The sequence below is a fragment of the Nerophis lumbriciformis genome, linkage group LG04 (genome assembly GCF_033978685.3).
Source record: "Nerophis lumbriciformis linkage group LG04, RoL_Nlum_v2.1, whole genome shotgun sequence".
NCBI lineage: Eukaryota > Metazoa > Chordata > Actinopteri > Syngnathiformes > Syngnathidae > Nerophis > Nerophis lumbriciformis.
This window is the reverse complement of record NC_084551.2, coordinates 11,276,197-11,295,661: the sequence shown is the minus strand read 5'-3', so window position 1 is coordinate 11,295,661 and position 19,465 is coordinate 11,276,197. Positions and strand designations below refer to the sequence as shown.

At 40.4% G+C, this 19,465-nt stretch overlaps 1 protein-coding gene across 7 annotated transcripts in view; it reads left to right on the top strand.

Annotated features, from left to right (window-relative positions):
- The window catches only part of LOC133595948 (intermembrane lipid transfer protein VPS13B-like), a 672,020-nt gene that overhangs the window by 230,807 nt on the left and 421,748 nt on the right, over positions 1-19,465 (top strand). For all 7 annotated transcript variants that reach the window (XR_009814611.2, XM_061948790.2, XM_061948782.2 and 4 more), the window contains exons 25-26: positions 1,788-1,991; positions 19,093-19,264. Coding sequence is in view for 6 of the 7 variants with exons in the window: in XM_061948790.2 (XP_061804774.2) it covers positions 1,788-1,991; positions 19,093-19,264 (376 nt within the window). In the remaining variant the exon portion in view is untranslated. The remainder of the gene's footprint in view (positions 1-1,787; positions 1,992-19,092; positions 19,265-19,465) is intronic.

The following is a 19,465-nucleotide window of genomic DNA, read 5'->3' as shown; positions in this document are numbered from 1 at the left end:
GGCATCACGCGCAGCAGGTAAGCAGCTTACCTGCCCGCCACCTCCGTGGCCGGGGGCTCGTAACAGGGGTCACTCCGCGCGCTCCGCCCGCGCAGCTTACCTGCCCGCCACCCCCGTTGCCGGGGGCACGTAACAGGGGTCACTCCGCGGTGGACGGTGGCCATGGAGCGCACTGGTGTCTCCTTTCTTTAACAGGCAAAAGCTTTATAACCTCACTAATGCCTTGCATCGTCTATATTCGATATATAACAACGGGCGGGTGCAGTTCTGATTAAATGTTAAATCGGGTGGATGGCGGATGGTTGACGACTTTTGTGATGCGGTTGCGGATGAAATAATTGCCTATCCGCGCATCTCTGATATATATATATATGTATATATATATATATATACACACTATATTGCCAAAAGTATTTGGCCACCTGCCTTGACTCACATATGAACTTGAAGTGCCATCCCATTCCTAACCCATAGGGTTCAATATGATGTCGGTTGGAAATCACTGAGCTCCTGAGAGCGGCCCATTCTTTCCCAAATGTTTGGAGAAACAGTCTCCCTGCCTAAGTGCTTGATTTCATACACCTGTGGCTGGGCCAAGTGATTAGGACACCTGATTCTGATCATTTGGATGGGTGGCCAAATATTTTTGGCAATATAGTGTATTTTAATAACGACATCAAATAGCATTGATTTTAAAGGTATGCCAAGGTCAGTTGTTCACCGCAGTACAGTGCTAGGGTATGTTTCACAGCTGTTTTATCCTGCCCTTTGTAGGTCTTTGTAGACATATTTGAAACAACGCAGCTGTAATGACTTGCACTGATGTGTGCTCATGTATCCGTGTGCCTCCTACCTTCAAAGGTAGGAGGCACATGTGGCTGTAGAAGGACTATATTCGAAATCTACAGTTTTGCTTAGAAAGAGTGTCACTTTCTACAGCCCTTCACTTTTCCAAATAAGTCTCATAACTGAAAGCATTATGACCCCTGCTTTCCATTGTCATGTTTTCCACTCATGTTTTTGGCTTTGCTGTTGTTCAAAGTTAGAGCCTCAAGTGATCACATGAAATATTGCTGTGAACACTGATGACAAGCCTCAAGTTTTTTTTTTTTTACTGGGTCAGGGGAAATTGAGGCAAAATAAATTTCCTCTGTGGGTAATTATTTCAGAATTGTGTTAGAAAAATGGTATCAGCATGATGTGCCTTACAAATGATGGCACATTCAACAGATAAAAACAGTGTCGCTCTTTTTTTTTTTAATTAGTTTCTGAATATCAGGTCAGGAAAAAAAAAAGTGATGAGTTCAAGAGACAAGAGGGGATGGATTGTGGTCCATTACTGGCTACTATTCCTCTTACACTGTCTTCTCTTCAAGCTTTAATGAGATTTAGTGTCACATAACTACCAAACTGCCAAGCCAAATCAGTGGTAATGACTTCAACTACACGAGAACTCCCTAAAGCAGCTGTTTGAGTCAGACTTTGGCCAAAATATATTTGAATCTGCTTTTTAATGTTAGCACTTGTGGTGTGTCATGCAGATTTATCTTTGAATTCACTTAGGTGGAGTAGTGGTCTGCATGTGTTAAGATTATATTAAGCCGTGTTGACATGGTCCCCTTAAGGTCACAAAGCTGAAAAATACAACTTTTATTAATTAGCATGAGAAACCCTCAGGACCTTTTCTTTTTGTATTAAAACATATTTAATTAATGTGCAAATATTATATGTATTTTTGTCTTACATTTTTGTTCTATTTTCCTTACTTTGCTTGGGTCTCTCACCAGATTCAGCTGTCCTATGAGCTCTTACTGAACTGGACTTCTACCTGGGCTCGTCTCCAAAAGCAGGGCATTTTACGTCAGACCGCCAGTATACCAGAGCCCCCCACTGGTGCCACTCCATCCTCTCCAGTCCGCAGCAGTGCTGGTACAGCCGTGCCAGACACGAGCACCTACAGCCCCTCTGCAGATGTCGGCTCCCCTACTGAGGTTTGTTTTACTCATATGGCTATAGCGTTCATAACTGAAGACCTTTTTTAAACTGTTAATAGGCAGGTTTGTCAGAAATGTACCTGCTCAAAGTTTATTTACACACATCACTCTGACCATCAGTTAAAGGAACACTAACCTTTTTGGGGGGAATTTTGCCCATCATCCACATATGAAACAAGAACAGACATATCTTTCTTGTTTATGTGCGTTCTAAACAGTGAAAACCTGCTAGCAAGTGGCTGCTAACAATGCAGGTAATGAGGAGTAGGGATGCTGTTTGATAAGAAATTATCGAGTTCGAGCCCATTATCGAATCCTCTTATCGAACCGATTCCTTATCTACTCAGTGGCCTAGTGGTTAGAGTGTCCGCCCTGAGATCGGTAGGTTGTGAGTTCAAACCCCGGCCGAGTCATACCAAAGACTATAAAAATGGGACCCATTACCTCCCTGCTTGGCACTCAGCATCAAGGGTTGGAATTGGGGGTTAAATCACCAAAAATGATTCCCGGGCGCGGCACCGCTGCTGCCCACTGCTCCCCACTGCTCCCCTCACGTCCCAGGAGGTGAACAAGGGTGATGGGTCAAATGCAGAGGACACATTTCACCACACCTAGTGTGGTGAAATACTTTAACTTAACTTTAACTTAACTTTAATTCTCTTTAATTCTCTTTAACTTAACTTTAATTCTCTTATCGAATCCAGATAGGTTGTTGTATGTGGGAAAAAATACAATATTTGGTTTAACAAAAGCTCACTTTTATTTTATACGAAAAAAATAAAATAAATACATATTGACTGTTACCCCCCTAAAAAAAAAATAAAAAAAATATTGACTGTTGTTACCCAAAGTATATTAAGTGGGATTTTTCAGAAAAACAAATATATACAGTAACACAAAAACAACCTCTCACTGTGATCACTATAGGTGTATAAATAATAATATAGTGTTAAATAAAATCAGTCCCTTGGGCACAAAACTGAAAATAGTACAGCTCTCCAAAAAGTGCACTTCTGCTGCTATTGGAACATACTAACTACCGTATTTTTCGGACTATAAGTCGCAGTTTTTTTCACAGTTTGGCCGGGGGTGCGACTTATACTCAGGAGCGACTTATGTGTGAAATTATTAACACATTACCGTAAAATATCAAATAATATTATTTAGCTCATTCACGTAAGAGACTAGACGTATAAGATTTCATGGGATTTAGTGATCAGGTGTGACAGATTGTTTGGTAAACGTATAGCATGTTCTATATGTTATAGTTATTTGAATGACTCTTACCATAATTTGTTACGTTAACATACCAGGCACGTTCTCAGTTGGTTATTTATGCCTCATATAACGTACACTTATTCAGCCTGTTGTTCACTATTCTTTATTTATTTTAAATTGCCTTTCAAATGTCTATTCTTGGTGTTGGGTTTTATCAAATAAATTTCCCCCCAAAAATGCGACTTATACTCCAGTGCGACTTATATATGTTTTTTTACTTCTTTATTGTGCATTTTCGGCAGGTGCGACTTATGCTCCGAAAATTACGGTACACACACTATGACACTAAGAACACCACAGTCATCAATCAACAATTCTTCTTCCAAAAAATTATTTCGATGGTGGAAATACACGACTGGCAGCCATTTTAAGTCCTCAAAACATCCATTGAAACAGTGAACAAAAATCGTTTTTCAATAAACATCTTAGTATCAAATTTAACCACTTTCCACCTTAATATTGAGTTACATAAACAAGTTAAACAGTTTACTTACAGACTTATCTTTTCCAAGGCTTGTAAGAGCTAACACAACTTGTCTCATTCTCAATTGTCTCATAAACTGAACTGACGTCGCCAACCCGGAAGTGCCCAAACTAATGACGCGTAGTATTTTCATATCGCCACAAGGTGTCAGTAAGAGTCTACAATCAAATGGGCATAACATTGCAGGAAATGCCCTGTGGGACGGGATTCGTTCCCAGGGATTCGAATAAAGAACCAACTTTTTTTCTTTACTATAGTGGCCTCGATAACGGGAACCAGTTCTCAAAAAGGGATTCGAGTCAATGGAATCGGTTCTTTTCTTATCGAACAACCGGGAGAACCGGTTTCGAACATCATCCCTAAAGAGGAGTGACCTATTTTGCATATAAAGCCCTACAAAATTCTCCAACAACATTTTATATATCTGTTGTGTGTATGTAATGTTGTAACAGGCACAGTCATGTTAACATGTAATGTTTACAGTATTTTGATCATTTTAAGCATTACAGGAACTTATTTCCTGGGCTCATTGATTTCACAGGGCGCATAGCAACTAACGCTGCTTTCGTCAACAACAAGGAATTACTAATTAAAAGTCTAATATTTTAATAGCTAGAGCATTAAAACTGTTCACTACAAATACATTTTTCAACATATGAGAGCTCTCTAGACATGAAATAACACCCTTCAGTCACCTTTACACTCTTTTAATCCAATATAGTAATGCTGCCTGAGACTGTGCCAAGCAGCGGCAACAATACTGAACACCGTGATTTGATTGGTTTGGTCTCATCTAGTAGCCAATACTACTGTACTACAGATATTTGTAGGTCATTTAGCCACTTTTAAGCTTGAAAAAGCTTAATTTAGGGGAAACATGTTTTTGAATATGCTTTAAAAACTTTTTCGTGATGTGGCGATGGACGACTAATCGACAACATAACAAAACAGTGACTTACAATCAGAGGTGGGTAGAGTAGCCAGAAATTGTACTCAAGTAAGAGTACTGTTACTTTAGAGATTTATTACTCAAGTAAAAGTAAGGAGTAGTCACCCAAATATTTACTTGAGTAAAAGTAAAAAGTATGTTGTGAAAAAACTACTCAAGTACTGAGTAACTGATGAGTAACATACACACACATATCATATATATATATATATATATATATATATATATATATATATATATATATATATATATATATATATATACAGTATATAATTTATATTTATTTATTTTGCCGTTTTTGTTTACATGTTAAAGGTGTTTTAATGAATATACATGCATGTTTAACACATATAGATTCCTTTCTTTCATGAAGACAAGAATATAAGTTGGTGTATTACCTAATTCTGATGACTTGCATTGATTGGAATCAGACAGTAGTGATGATAGCGTCCACGTTTTCAAATGGAGGAGAAAAAAGTTCCTCCTTTCTGTCTAATACCACATGAAAGTGGTTGATTTTTGGCATCTTATTTGTCCAGCTTCCATATTTGTTTTTATACACTTTACAAGAAATACATTGGCGGCAAACTCCGTAGCTTGCTAGTTTGTTTGCGCTGGCTTTCGGAGACTCTTGTTTTGAAAGCGCAGGCGCGATGGAGCGGCACTTTTATTGTGAAGACAGGAACTGTGCAGTCAGTCTTTAGGCTTTTGACGGGATGTACGGTTGAAATAAAAGGGTCTTTTTTCCTTCACACTTTTGATTGATTGATTGAAACTTTTATTAGTAGATTGCACAGTACAGTATATATTCCGTACAATTGACCACTAAATGGTAACACCCCAATAAGTTTTTCAACTTGTTTAAGTCAGGTCATGTGACCGCCTGGCTCTGTTTGATTGGTCCAACGTCACCAGTGACTGCATCTGATTGGTGGAACGGAGTGAACGTCACCAGTGACTGTATTTGTTGAAACGCAGGCACTATGAAGGTCTTGTCTGACGGACCAAAACAAACAAAGCGTGCATTAACAGATCGATAAAAAATAGTAGCGAGTAGCGAGCTGAATGTAGATAAAAGTAGCGGAGTAAAAGTAGCGGAGTAAAAGTAGCGTTTCTTCTCTATAAATATACTCAAGTAAAAGTAAAAGTATGTTGCAATAAAACTACTCTTAGAAGTACAATTTATCCCAAAAGTTACTCAAGTAGATGTAACGGAGTAAATGTAGCGCGTTACTACCCACCTCTGCTTACAATGTTCACTCTCACTGGGGTACCGACTGATTGGATGGTTGTCCCTTCCAGCACAAGAGTTGAGCTGGTAAATTTAGCTTAGTGCTCTGGTAAAAATGTTAAAAACAAACTATCTTACTTCGTCTTCCAAGCGATGTCTTCGGGTCTAAATTGAGAGCTAGTATTCACTGATTTATTTGGTCTGGAGATTTAGTCGGTAACATGTGGCATTTCAAAGTTGAACAACATTTTTGCAAATAGTCACAACCTTGTACTATACGAGGTATGATTATTAATCTAGCATTAACTTTTCCAAACTCAGAGGCAGCTCGCTTACCTCTCACTATTAGCCGAAAGAGCAGTGCAAGTGTCTCTGTGAACTAGACGCTGTCTCACTCCGCCAAACAAATAGTTCCTTGGTGTTAGCTTTTATAATAACAATGTCGCTATAGCTTGGTTAATATGCAGGTCACAACATTTAATAAGTTAAAGTTAAGTTAAAGTCCCAACGGTAGTCACACACACACTAGGTGTGGTGAAATTATCCTCTGAATTTGACCCATCCCCATGTTCACCCCCCTGGAGGTGAGGAGAGCAGTGAGCAGCAGCGGTGGCCGCGCTCAGGAATCATTTGGTGATTTAACCCCCAATTACAACCCTTGATGCTTAGTGCCAAGCAGGGAGGCAATGGGTCCCATTTTTATAGTCTTTGGTATGACTCGGGGTTTGAACTTACGACCTTCCAGTCTCAGAGCGGACACTCTAACCACAAAGCCACTAAGCGTTGTTGATGGGTTTTTAATGTTTTTGGTGGGCTTTATAAGCGGAATATATGTCTCCCCGTTACCTGCATTGATAGCCGCCTCGTGCTAGCAGTTTTTCACTATTTAGAATGCAGATAAAAGAGAAGACATATGGTTTCTTGTCTCACATAGAGATTGTGGATGATAGGCAACATTCTAGCCCAAAAATAGTGCGATGCATTTCAAGATGTTTTGCCTATAATACGTACTATTCATGCTGTTGAACATATACTGTACATCTATACCTATAGGCAATGGGTCCCATTTTTATAGTCTTTGGTATGACTCGGGTTTTGAACCTACGACCTTCCAGTCTCAGGACGGACACTCTAACCACAAAACCACTAAGCGTTGTTGATGGGTTTTTAATGTTTTTGGTGGGCTTTATAAGCGGAATATGTGTCTCCCCGTTACCTGCATTGTTAGCCGCCTCGTGCTAGCAGTTTTTCACTATTTAGAATGCAGATAAAAGAGAAAGACATATGGTTTCTTGTCTCACATAGAGATTGTGGATGATAGGCAACATTCTAGCCCAAAAATAGTGCTATGCATTTCAAGATGTTTTGCCTATAATCCGTACTATTCATGCTGTTGAACATATACTGTACATCTATACCTATAGGCAATGGGTCCCATTTTTATAGTCTTTGGTATGACTCGGGTTTGAACTTATGACCTTCCAGTCTCAGGGCGGACACTCTAACCACAAAGCCACTAAGCGTTGTTGATGGGTTTTTAATGTTTTTGGTGGGCTTTATAAGCGGAATATGTGTCTCCCCGTTACCTGCATTGTTAGCCGCCTCTTGCTATCAGTTTTTCACTATTTAGAATGCAGATAAAAGAGAAAGACATATGGTTTCTTGTCTCACATAGAGATTGTGGATGATAGGCATAATTCTAGCCCAAAAATAGTGCGATGCATTTCAAGATGTTTTGCCTATAATCCGTACCATTCATGCTGTTGAACATATACTATACATCTATACCTTGTTTGCAACATTTACACAGATGCCTAAAGGGCGCTAACTTTCCAATGTTTTTCTTGATTTTTTTTTTAATTTTTTGTTTTAATTTTTTTTTTTTTGTCCTGTCCAGCTTCTCAGGCAAATCATATAGTTGATGTAGATGCCCATATCGGGTGTTCAGATTTACTTTACAAAAGAGAAGTGTAGGATACTTCTCTTGTTGCCTTATCTGTATTTGACTTTATTAAATGTATTTATATTATCATTTGGTGCAGCCGGGTCGCAGCAGGAGGGGATAGAAAGAGGAAAAAAAGGAAGACAGAGGGGGAATTGTGGGGACAAGAGAGGGATTAGACAGAGAGACAAAAACAACAACAGCAAACACAACAATAACAACAACAACAACAATAGAGCAACGTCAGCAAATACAATATATACAAACATGATGGTAAAAGTGATAGCAAAGAAGCAATTAGCGAAATAAATAATAATACAGAAATGACAATGAGCATTATTACACTACAAATGGAGCAATACAAATACCAATAGAAATAGCGCTATTGATAATGAACAATACCAATAATTTACCTCTATTATCAACAATACAGTTGTTCAAATGCAACAATACATATACATAATGATAACTACAGATACAAAAGAATGTTTTTTAAGCGTAATACGCCACCCTCTCATGCCTTCTAGAACGTAAATACATAACTACGTGTGTACGTAAAATGTGCACGTGCATTTGCTTTGGGTGTTGTTAGCTAATAAATAGCAATTTAGATAGTTAGTGTTAGCTGTCATTGAATGTATATCCTGTCACAACAATGACATCACTGCAAATTGTTCGTTGCTTCTCTTGGACTGTTTTTAGTATGTGTGCATGCGCTCCCTGCGCGTACGTGTTGAAGAGACAGGACATGGTGAGTGACAGCTGTTAACACCAATTACTTGTAGTTTGTTGCGTACATTTTTTTTACTACACAGACTTAGTAATTGTGAAAAATATAGACAGTTTTGAATCAAATGTCTTTTGTTAAACCACCAATGGTAACATAGGCTGTCCAATGGTGTTATTGTTTTGCTTTGAAAAATGTTGAAAAACACTCCCTTTAAGTGAGTCTAAAACAGCTCTTAACCCGAAGAAGACGGCTTACAATGCTTACTGCATATGCAGTAGTGCATTTTGAAACCATATAAATAAAACAGAACATTATGTTTGTGTAGAATTTTGTTACAGCTCAATTAAAGGTCTACTGAAATGTGATTTTCAGGGATAGCAGGTGCATTCTATGTGTCATACTTGATCATTTCACGATATTGCCATATTTTTGCTGAAAGGATTTAGTAGAGAACATCGACGATAAAGTTTGCAACTTTTGGTCGCTGATAAAAAAGCCTTGCCTGTACCGGAAGTAGCAGACGATATGTGCGTGACGTCACAGGTTGTGGAGCTCCTCACATCTGCACATTGTTTGCAATCATGGCCACCAGCAGCGAGAGCAATTTGGGCCGAGAAAGCGACGATTTCCCCATTAATTTGAGCGAGGATGAAAGATTTGTGGATGAGGAAAGTGAGAGTGAAGGACTAGAGGGCAGTGGGAGCGATTCAGATAGGGAAGATGCTGTGAGAGGCGGGTGGGACCTGATATTCAGCTGGGAATGACTAAAACAGTAAATAAACACAAGACATATATATACTCTATTAGCCACAACACAACCAGGCTTATATTTAATATGCCACAAATTAATCCCGCATAACAAACACCTCCCCCCTCCCGTCCATATAACCCGCCAATACAACTCAAACACCTGCACAACACACTCAATCCCACAGCCCAAAGTACCGTTCACCTCCCCAAAGTTCATACAGCACATATATTTCCCCAATGCACATAGCGGCACGCACGTACGGGCAAGCGATCACATGTTTGGAAGCCGCAGCTGCATGCGTACTCACGGTACCGCGTCTGCATATCCAACTCAAAGTCCTCCTGGTAAGAGTCTCTGTTGTCCCAGTTCTCCACAGGCCAATGGTAAAGCTTGACTGTCATCTTCCGGGAATGTAAACAATGAAACACCGGCTGTGTTTGTGTTGTTGCTGCAGTCGGCCGCAATACACCGCTTCCCACATACAGCTTTCTTCTTTGCTGTCTCCATTGTTCATTGAACAAATTGCAAAAGATTCACCAACACAGATGTCCAGAATACTGTGGAATTTTGCGATGAAAACAGACGACTTAATAGCTTGCCACCATGCTGTCCCAAAATGTCCTCTACAATCCGTGACGTCACGCGCTGACGTCATCATACCGAAAAATTTTCAGCAGGATATTTCGCGCAAAATTTAAAATTTCACTTTAGTAAGCTAACCCGGCCGTATTGGCATGTGTTGCAATGTTAAGATTTCATCATTGATGTATAAACTTTCAGACTGCGTGGTCGGTAGTAGTGGGTTTCAGTAGGCCTTTAAGTCTGAAAATGCCAGGGCAACTTCAACCCCAAGTTCTGTGACAGTGCTTTTTACACAGATAGGACATTGGGTAGTTAAGATTAAGATGAGTTTATTTCAAAAGGGACAATGCAATTTCATAAAACACATGACTACACATGGTTAAAAAAGCCAGAATTAGCCAGAAGGCTAGTTTTCATCTGTAGTGTGTATAGGGCTGTAGATTGTCCAAAGCGGTACAGTAGTAATGGCGGCAGGGAGCAGTCTTAAGATATTTATAGTGTTAGCCAAAGAGAAATGTGTGCATAGTGTGATTTTTGTGAGAGGCCAAAAAGCCAGCTGCATTAACATGATAGTTTAGATGAGTGTTTGTGTTGTTAAGCTGTGACAACTATCCAGTGATTTAATGAATACCCTATGACCACGTCAAACCTGTTAGAAATGTGTGGCCCTCTGGGATCACAGAAACACCATAACGACATCTGAGAGGCAATGAAGTGTGTCAGTTTGAGCACCTATTTGAGAAAAAAAAAATGTTTCAAACCATATGGCAATGTGCATTTGTGTCTGCATTCATTTTAGAGCCATCAACATTTATCAATGTGTCATTTGTGGACCCAGTGGCAAGGATACGGTTCGCCAGTGAAGGACTTCTAGCATGCTGCGTCTATAACACAGAGTCCCACTTGTCACTGTTTACTTAAATACAAACATTAGTAGAAGTGTTTGGTCCTGTGGGAGGTTGATGATTGAGCAAGAATGTGGGAGCTGTTTTGATAATTCTCAGCAGTTGTGGCAGCACACTCTCCCCAAGAAGCACACCTCCTGACCCCTTTCTAGTCCTTATTCTTAACTATATCCATACCACATCGCACCCACTCCATTGAAATCATTTAAAATATATGCATTTGTCCCATACCATACTGTAAACAGCCATTACTGAACAACCAAAGAAGAAATTGTTTGTTTTGTATTATACAAATTAAGACATTTATTTAAAAATAAACACACACAAACCAAAACAACATTTTTTTGTCACTTTTCTGACTAACCACAGAACAAACTTCCCACACCACAGCCACACTGAACTAGAACACTAACACATATTTGGAATAGCTATAACAGTGGCCAAATTGACCGTTTATGCAAATTAAAAACATATTGTTCCATGGAGGTTTGTTGGAGTGAGACCCCCCCCCCTTCCCCCCATTCATGTCATGTGACAATTTGGATATTGGACTAGTTTAGAGCCTAACATGAGTACTACAGATGACACCTGTAGAAGCAGTACACAATAAAATTAATTATGATTCAATTTCTATAGCATTCATCCCCCCAACACACACCCTCCCCCCAAACACACACACCTGTCCGTCCTCCTGATATGCTGCTGTCCGTCAGTGTTTGGGTCCCACTGATGAGCACAGACAAACTCTGCAGAGAAAATAAACTTGGATTCTCAGCCTGTTTAGAGCACGGAGGCCCTAAAATTAAACGGTATACTTTATAACTCAATAATAAATAAAGCAAAATACGTTCTTGACCCGGAGTGTCCAAACTACGGCCTGCCGAAGTCTTCAGTGCGGCCCCCAATTCATTGAAAAAATCCAAAGGCACACCACCAGCAGAAATCATTAAAATGTGGAACTCGATATTGACAATAAAAAGTCGTCGGATATGACTTTAAACCATAACTAAGCATGCATCACTATAGCTCTTGTCTCAAAGTAGGTGTACTGTCACCACCAGTCACATCACACCCTGACTTATTTGGACTTGTTTGCTGTTTTCCTGTGTCGTATTTTAGTTCTTATCTCGCGCTCCTATTTTGGTGGCTATTCCTGTTTTGTTGGTATTTTCCTGTAGCAGTTTCATGTCTTCCTTTAAGCGATATTCCCCGCACCTGCTTTGTTTTAGCAAACAAGAATATTTCAGTTGTTTTTATCCTTTTTTGTGGAGACATTGTTGATCGTCATGTTTGGATGTACTTTGTGGACTCCTTCTCTGCTCCACACGCTGTAAGTCTTTGCTGTCGTCCAGCATTCTGTTTTTCTTCACTTTGTCGCCAGTTCAGTTTTAGTTTCGTTCTGCATAGCCTTCCCTAAGCTTAAATGCCTTTTTTTTAAGGACACTCACCTTTTGTTTGTTTTTCAGTTTAAGCATTAGATACCTATTTACCTTCACGCTGCCTCCCGCTGTCATCTGCATATTGTGATCACAATTAGCTACCTGCTGCCACCTACTGATATGGAAGAGTATTACACGGTTACTCTGCTGACACTCAACAACAACACATCATTTGCAGACTATGATTACTGGTTTGCAAAAAATATTTCATACCCCCAAATAGGTGAAATTAGATCATCTCCCACGGCACACCAGACTGTATCTCACGGCACACTCGCGGCACAGTGGTTGAAAAACACTGCCCTAAGGGGAGCACAAGTGTTAAAAATGCAACTGTTGCGTTTGGAAGGCATTGTTGCGATGGTTGTGTTCCCTCCAATGCAGAAAGACAAGCAGGAGCAGCGTGCAGGTTAACCTGACCCTCGCCAGATCCTTGTAGTTCGCTGAGCTCCACACATCTCAACAGGAGATGTATTACAGAAGGCGGAGCCTTGTAAAAAAAATCATTGTATGTGATTAGATAAACCACTTGTCCGTTATCTTGAATGACGTGCTACTTCAACCACTCACATCGAAATCAACCCGCGACGCTGATGAGAGCGACGCTGGGAAATCCAAAACAGAACAGCCGACATATTGGATAACAACAAAGTGAAAAGTTAGAGAACTTTTACTGAAACAACGCAGCAATGTCAGTAGACGATTGATGTCACAAAACAGTTGCAAAAGCAGAATCAATGTCAGCACACGATTCCTCGCTCCGTGCCACCATTGTTGTTTGAATCAAACAGTCGCTTCGGCGCTGTGTCACATCTATGAAATCCCGCCCGGCGATCCTGATTGGTTCATTATTTTTTTGCTATCGTGAAGGAATGTGCAATGCCCTCGAGCCCAGATCCTTGTGTGGAGCTCAGCGAACTACAAGGATCTGGCGAGAGTCAGGTTACGTGCAGGTAGGATTGTGTTTTAATTATTTAAGGCAAAAAAACTCAGACGCTAAACAGGCGTAAAGCCAAAAATTTAATTGTCACCAAGAGTGAACAGCGAGGAATTCTAGAGTACGGAAAAAACACTTAAGCGTGGTGAAAACAGGATGTAACGCAAGTGTCGCCAAGAGCGAGCATTGACCCAGCAACTTGTGCTGGGTGACTGAAAACTACAAAGGGGAGTGATTAACCAAAGCAGCTGGTGGGAACACTAATTACTAAACAAGGGCAGGTGTGGAGAATTAGTGCCCACGGAAACCAACTGAGGTGACAGAGGGGTTAGTGCGTCTGCCTCACAATACGAAGGTCCTGAGTAGTTGTGAGTTCAATCCCGGCCTCGGGATCTTTCTGTGTGGAGTTTGCATGTTCTCCCCGTGACTGCGTGGGTTCCCTCCGGGTACTCCGGCTTCCTCCCACCTCCAAAGACATGCACCTGGGGATAGGTTTATTGGCAACACTAAAAAATCGGCCCTAGTGTGTGAATGTGAGTGTGAATGTTATCTGTCTATCTGTTTTGGCCCTGCGGTGAGGTGGCGACTTGTCCAGGGTGTACCCCGCCTTCCGGCCGATTGTAGCTGAGATAGGCTCCAGCGCCCCCCACGACCCCGAAGGGAATAAGCGGTAGAAAATGGATGGATGGATGGATGGAAACCAACTGTAAACGAAAGAAAAGAGGTTACAGCCAGGAAACAGACTAAAAAAAAGCTACTAAACATAAATCACGCCGTGACCCGGGTAACATCACGACTGCAACCCTCCCATCAGTTGGCATTCCATTGAGAGCGGACCATTTTATGCTCTTATTTGAAACACAACAGTGCTACATGATAACACTCCAAGCCTGTGACAAAGTGTGATATGTAGGGGTAGTTGGGTGTCCTGTGTTGCAGTGTAACAACTCTACGGTACACTGTGGCAAGTCTCAAGGTGCCAGCGGGCGACTCCGACTCGCACACATGGCATTAGAGAGCCTAATCCCGCTGATTTGTTGGAATTGTGTACTAAACATTCATAACCACACACGCATGCACACACACCCACACACACCCACATAAACACACGCATACATGTTTTTTTCTGACTCTATATCCCAACAATAATTAGTCCCCAATGGCAGTTGGCATTAAAGAAAATCTTACTGAATGAGTATGATTATTATTAGACTCACGTTACTCTATTGCAGTCACTGTTAATACGTACTGTGTGACACAATGACCTCTTCTGATTGCATGGAAATGTATAATTATTGCTGAGACAATTGATTGGAACAAATGTCAGTTATAAGGTGATTCATTGATTTATAGTCCAGGGGTGTCGAACTCATTTTAGATCGGGGGCCACATGGAGAAAAATCTACTCCCAAGTGGGCCGGACTGGTAAAATCACAGTGTTATGATCCGCTGCCCGGATCATATTTCTGTTTACGTTTTCGAGGCACTTGTGTTTTTTGTTAGTTTTGTGCACCTGAGTTTGTTGCCATGGCTGCTTATTGTTTTCACCTGCCGCGTGTGTTTCCGGACGCGCACCTGTTAGCCATCAATGACATTATTTAAACCTGCCTTGCCAGTGGGTCAGTCTGGCTTCCTAGTTTGTTTTCGTACATCAGATGACGACTTTTGTTTCCTGCTCTTGTTACTTGCTAGCTCCCACGCTAGCCCATTTAGTTTTTTGCCTTAAGTGCTGTGAGCACGTTTTTGTTGGTTCCCTTTTGATTTAATTCTTAATAAATCATTTTTCCTACCTGCACGCTGTGTCTGACGCCCGTCTGCATTCCTGGGAGAACGAGCCCCGCATCACCATGCGCCCCGGTCGTCACACACAGCACGATAACTTAAAAATAAAGACAACTTCAGATTGTTTTCTTTGTTTAAAAATAGAACAAGCACATTCTGAAATTGTACAAATCATAATGTTGTTCGTCTTTTTGTACAATTATCTGTTGCGGTTAATAGTGTATATACTTTATCTGTCGTTATTTATATTTTCTGAATACATTTTATGGTAATGTTCATCGGTCAACTCATTGGTGTTAAATTTCAATTAATCAAGATGAAAAATTACATCAACATCAAATTACAGTATGTTATTTATGTAGTTTGATCATTTTCCTCAACTGATGCACTAACATCATGTGGTTTATTTTGTACATATGTAGCATCATCTACAAAGATACAAACAATTGCTATTGTGACATCCAGTGGACACATTTAAAACAGTTTCTTTCATTCAAAAATTTCAGGTACATTTTTATACTTAGCATACTCATCCCGGGGCCCGGATTAAAGCTGATCCGGCCCTCGGGCCGTACGTTTGACATCCCTGATTTAGTCTAAGGATATCAGTCATTCGCAAAAAACATTTAAGTTGAAGTTGTGAATGAAATGGTGTGATTTATATAGTACTGATACAACCAACGTTGCCTCCAGAGGATTCCTTTTTCTCCTGGAGCAGTACCTCTGCTCAGACTGTTTCAACAGCCCTGCTGATATGTCTTTAATCAGATTTGGTTTGAAATCCATACACTCTGAGAAAGTACTTCAACTTTTTTCCGCTTAAAAGCAAAAATATTTAATGGGCCACATGTTTCTCATCAGTTCCTTGTGGTCCCCATATACTGTAATGCTGAAGATGTTTTTAAATCAGCACAATCCATTTTTTAATAGGATTGTCACAGAGCCTTGTTGTCAGACACTGTGCAATTAAGTTCAATTTGCAAATTAGTGTAGCGCTCTTATCCTTCCCCAACAGGGGTATGGGGACATAGTTTCCTCATCTGGATCCTCTTAAAGACACTGTAATCATCCAAGCAGCTGTGGCCTTTCTAATTGAGATTGTTGATAACCTCCCCACCAGCGACAGCCAGGCTCAATAACCATGACATAATCTGTCATTACAAAGCAGCGATGGGAGAAGTTGTGGAAAAAAAAAATTAAAAATCACGCATTTCAAGAGCTTCAGTTTACCGCAATGTTTATTTGCAGGTCTCTCACTTTCCAGCCACGTAAATATGTTTGAAAAACAGATTTACCCTTAAGAAAGACACAAACACAAAAGCTATCCCCTTCGAACATAGGAATACAACCTTATCTCTACTATATTCTGTCACAAAATGGAGTGGTACTTATAATAACTGCCCATTTTCAAAACAAAACCTATGAAATAGTACATAGTACTGTGTAGGGCACAGGTGTCAAACTCAAGGCCCGGTAGCCAGATCTGGCCTGCCATGTCATTTAAAGGGGCCCACCACAACATTTAATGCAGAGGTCTTCAACAGGAGGTCTGCAGGGGGGTCGTGAATTAGACTTTTTTTTTTTTATTATTCTGCCTGCAATTTTCCCACAAATTTAAATGTCTTTAAATACACATTAACATCGGTTTATAAGTTACAGTAACATGACCACCCTACTCACTGTACCTTGCAGGATTTGAATTAAAAACATGTATAAATAATGATACTGTATTATTTTATAATCTTAAAGGCCTACTGAAACCCACTACTACCGGCCACGCAGTCTGATAGTTTATATATCAATGATGAAATCTTAACATTGCAACACATGCCAATACGGCCGGGTTAACTTATAAAGTGCAATTTTAAATTTCCTGCGAAACTTGCGGTTGAAAACGTCTAGGTATGATGACGTATGCGCGTGACGTCGATGGTTGAAACGGAAGTATTGGGACGCCATTGTATCCAATACAAAAAGCTCAGTTTTCATCGCAAAATTCCACAGTATTCTGGACATCTGTGTTGGTGAATCTTTTGCAATTTGTTTAATGAACAATGGAGACTGCAAAGAAGAAAGCTGTAGATGCGATCGGTGTATTAGCGTCTGGCTACAGCAACACAACCAGGAGGACTTTGACTTGGATAGCAGACGCGCTATCCGACGCTAGCCGCCGACCGCATCGATGATCGGGTGAAGTCCTTCGTCGCTCCGTCGATTGTTGGAACGCAGGTGAGCTTCGGTGTTGATGAGCAGATGAGGGTTGGTGTAGGTGGAGAGCTAATGTTTTTATCATAGCTCTGTCGAGGTCCGTAGCTAAGTTAGATTCAATGGCGTCGTTAGCAACAGCATTGTTAAGCTTCGCCAGGCTGGAAAGCATTAACCGTGTAGTTACAGGTCCATGGTTTAATAGTATTGTTGATTTTCTGTCTATCCTTCCAGTCAGGGGTTTATTTCGTTTGTTTCTATCTGCAGTTAAGCCCGATGCTATCACGTTAGCTCCGTAGCTAAAGTGCTTCGCTGATGTATTGTCGTGGAGATAAAAGTCACTGTGAATGTCCATTTCGCGTTCTCGACTCTCATTTTCAAGAGGATATAGTATCCGAGGTGGTTTAAAATACAAATCCGTGATCCACAATAGAAAAAGGAGAGAGTGTGGAATCCAATGAGCCCTTGTACCTAAGTTACGGTCAGAGCGAAAAAAGATGCGTCCTGCACTGCACTCTAATACTTCACTCTCACGTTCCTCATCCACGAATCTTTCATCCTGGCTCAAATTAATGGGGTAATCGTCGCTTTCCCGGTCCCAATCGCTCTCGCTGCTGGTGTAAACAATGGGGAAATGTGAGGAGACTTTCAACTTGTGACGTCACGCTACTTCCGGTACAGGCAAGGCTTTTTTTTTTATCAGCGACCAAAAGTTGCGAACTTTATCGTCGTTGTTCTATACTAAATCTTTTCAGCAAAAATATGGCAATATCGCAAAAATGATCAAGTATGACACATAGAATGGATCTGCTATCCCCGTTTAAATAAAAAAAAAATCATTTCAGTAGGCCTTTAACATTTAGCTCTCTAGTTGTCAGCTAACTATTAACGGGTGCTATACTGTATTGATTATTTTGTTTTGCACAATCACAAGGTACCTTTAGGATCAGTTAAATTCAAAACACAATTCTATCCATCCATCCCATTTGGGGGTCCTCCGCATGGAACACATTGAAGACCCCTGATTTGAAGTTGGCCCTCCACATTATTTAAGTGGCCTGCAGAAGGTTAAAAATAATAAAGGACTTTCTGGCTAAATGTATTTGTTCTTTTCAATTCTGACAGTAAAATGTGCTGCGTCCAATTGCATATGTTCTGCACTTTAATAGTATCTGATCGCGCAACAAGATGTTCAAAGCATTTTTTTGGGGGGTTTGTTTTAGAATAGAATAGAAAGTACTTTATTGATCCCTGGGGGAAATTCAGCACCACAGTTCGCTCACAATAGACAATAATAATAATAAATAATATAATATATATAATATATTATATATAATATATGAATAATATAAATATATTCTACATATATTCTACATTTAAGTGCAGTCAAGGAACATGTGCATTATACAGTCTGATGGCTGTCGGTATGAAGGACCTCCTGTGTCGTTCCGTGTTGCATTTTGGGAGTCTGAGCCTTCCACTGAACGTGCTCATTCTCTCCGCAATGTCCGATTGTAGTGGGTGGGAGGTGTTGTCCATAATGGCTAGGAGTTTTGCTAGACTTCTCCTCTCTGACACCACCGCCAGAGAGTCTAGCCCCACTCCCACCACGTTTTTTAAAGAATCCTTCAATATCTGCTCGTCACCTGCATTTAGAATTCCAAAGCAAGTTGTCCGTCATTCTGTTAGTAAAAACTATAATGATCAAAAATAGTTACATTAGCAAATTGTGTAACGAGGCTATAATATGTTTATATCACTGTTACAAGCAGCCCTCTGAGGGCAGTCATAATTGCGATGTGGCCCTCAATAAAAACGAGATTGCCACCCCTGATGTCGGGTCATCCTATGAACTGCCATTATTCCCTCCTCTGCTTCCCTAGGGTGATTCAGTACCAGCAGGTGATGAGGGTCCCTTTGCCGACCCCGTTACCTTGGAGCAGAAAACTAGCAGCATCGGTGGCACGAGTGGGAAAGTCAGCCTTTGGATGCAGTGGATGTTACCCAAGGTCATCGTGAAACTATTTGCTCCTGATCCAACTACAAAAAAGACAGGTATGTGATTCTCAAAATAATATGTAATACTACATAACAGTGGTACTTTGGTTTTCATCTGCTTCCCTTTTAGTATGACTGGGTTTTTAGTACAAAAAAAATAGCATAGTATACAGTAATAGGGATCCTTAGAGTTCGTGTTTCCAGAGTGTCACTGAATGAATCACACACGGCAAGTCTAGCCAAACAATCAAAGGTCAT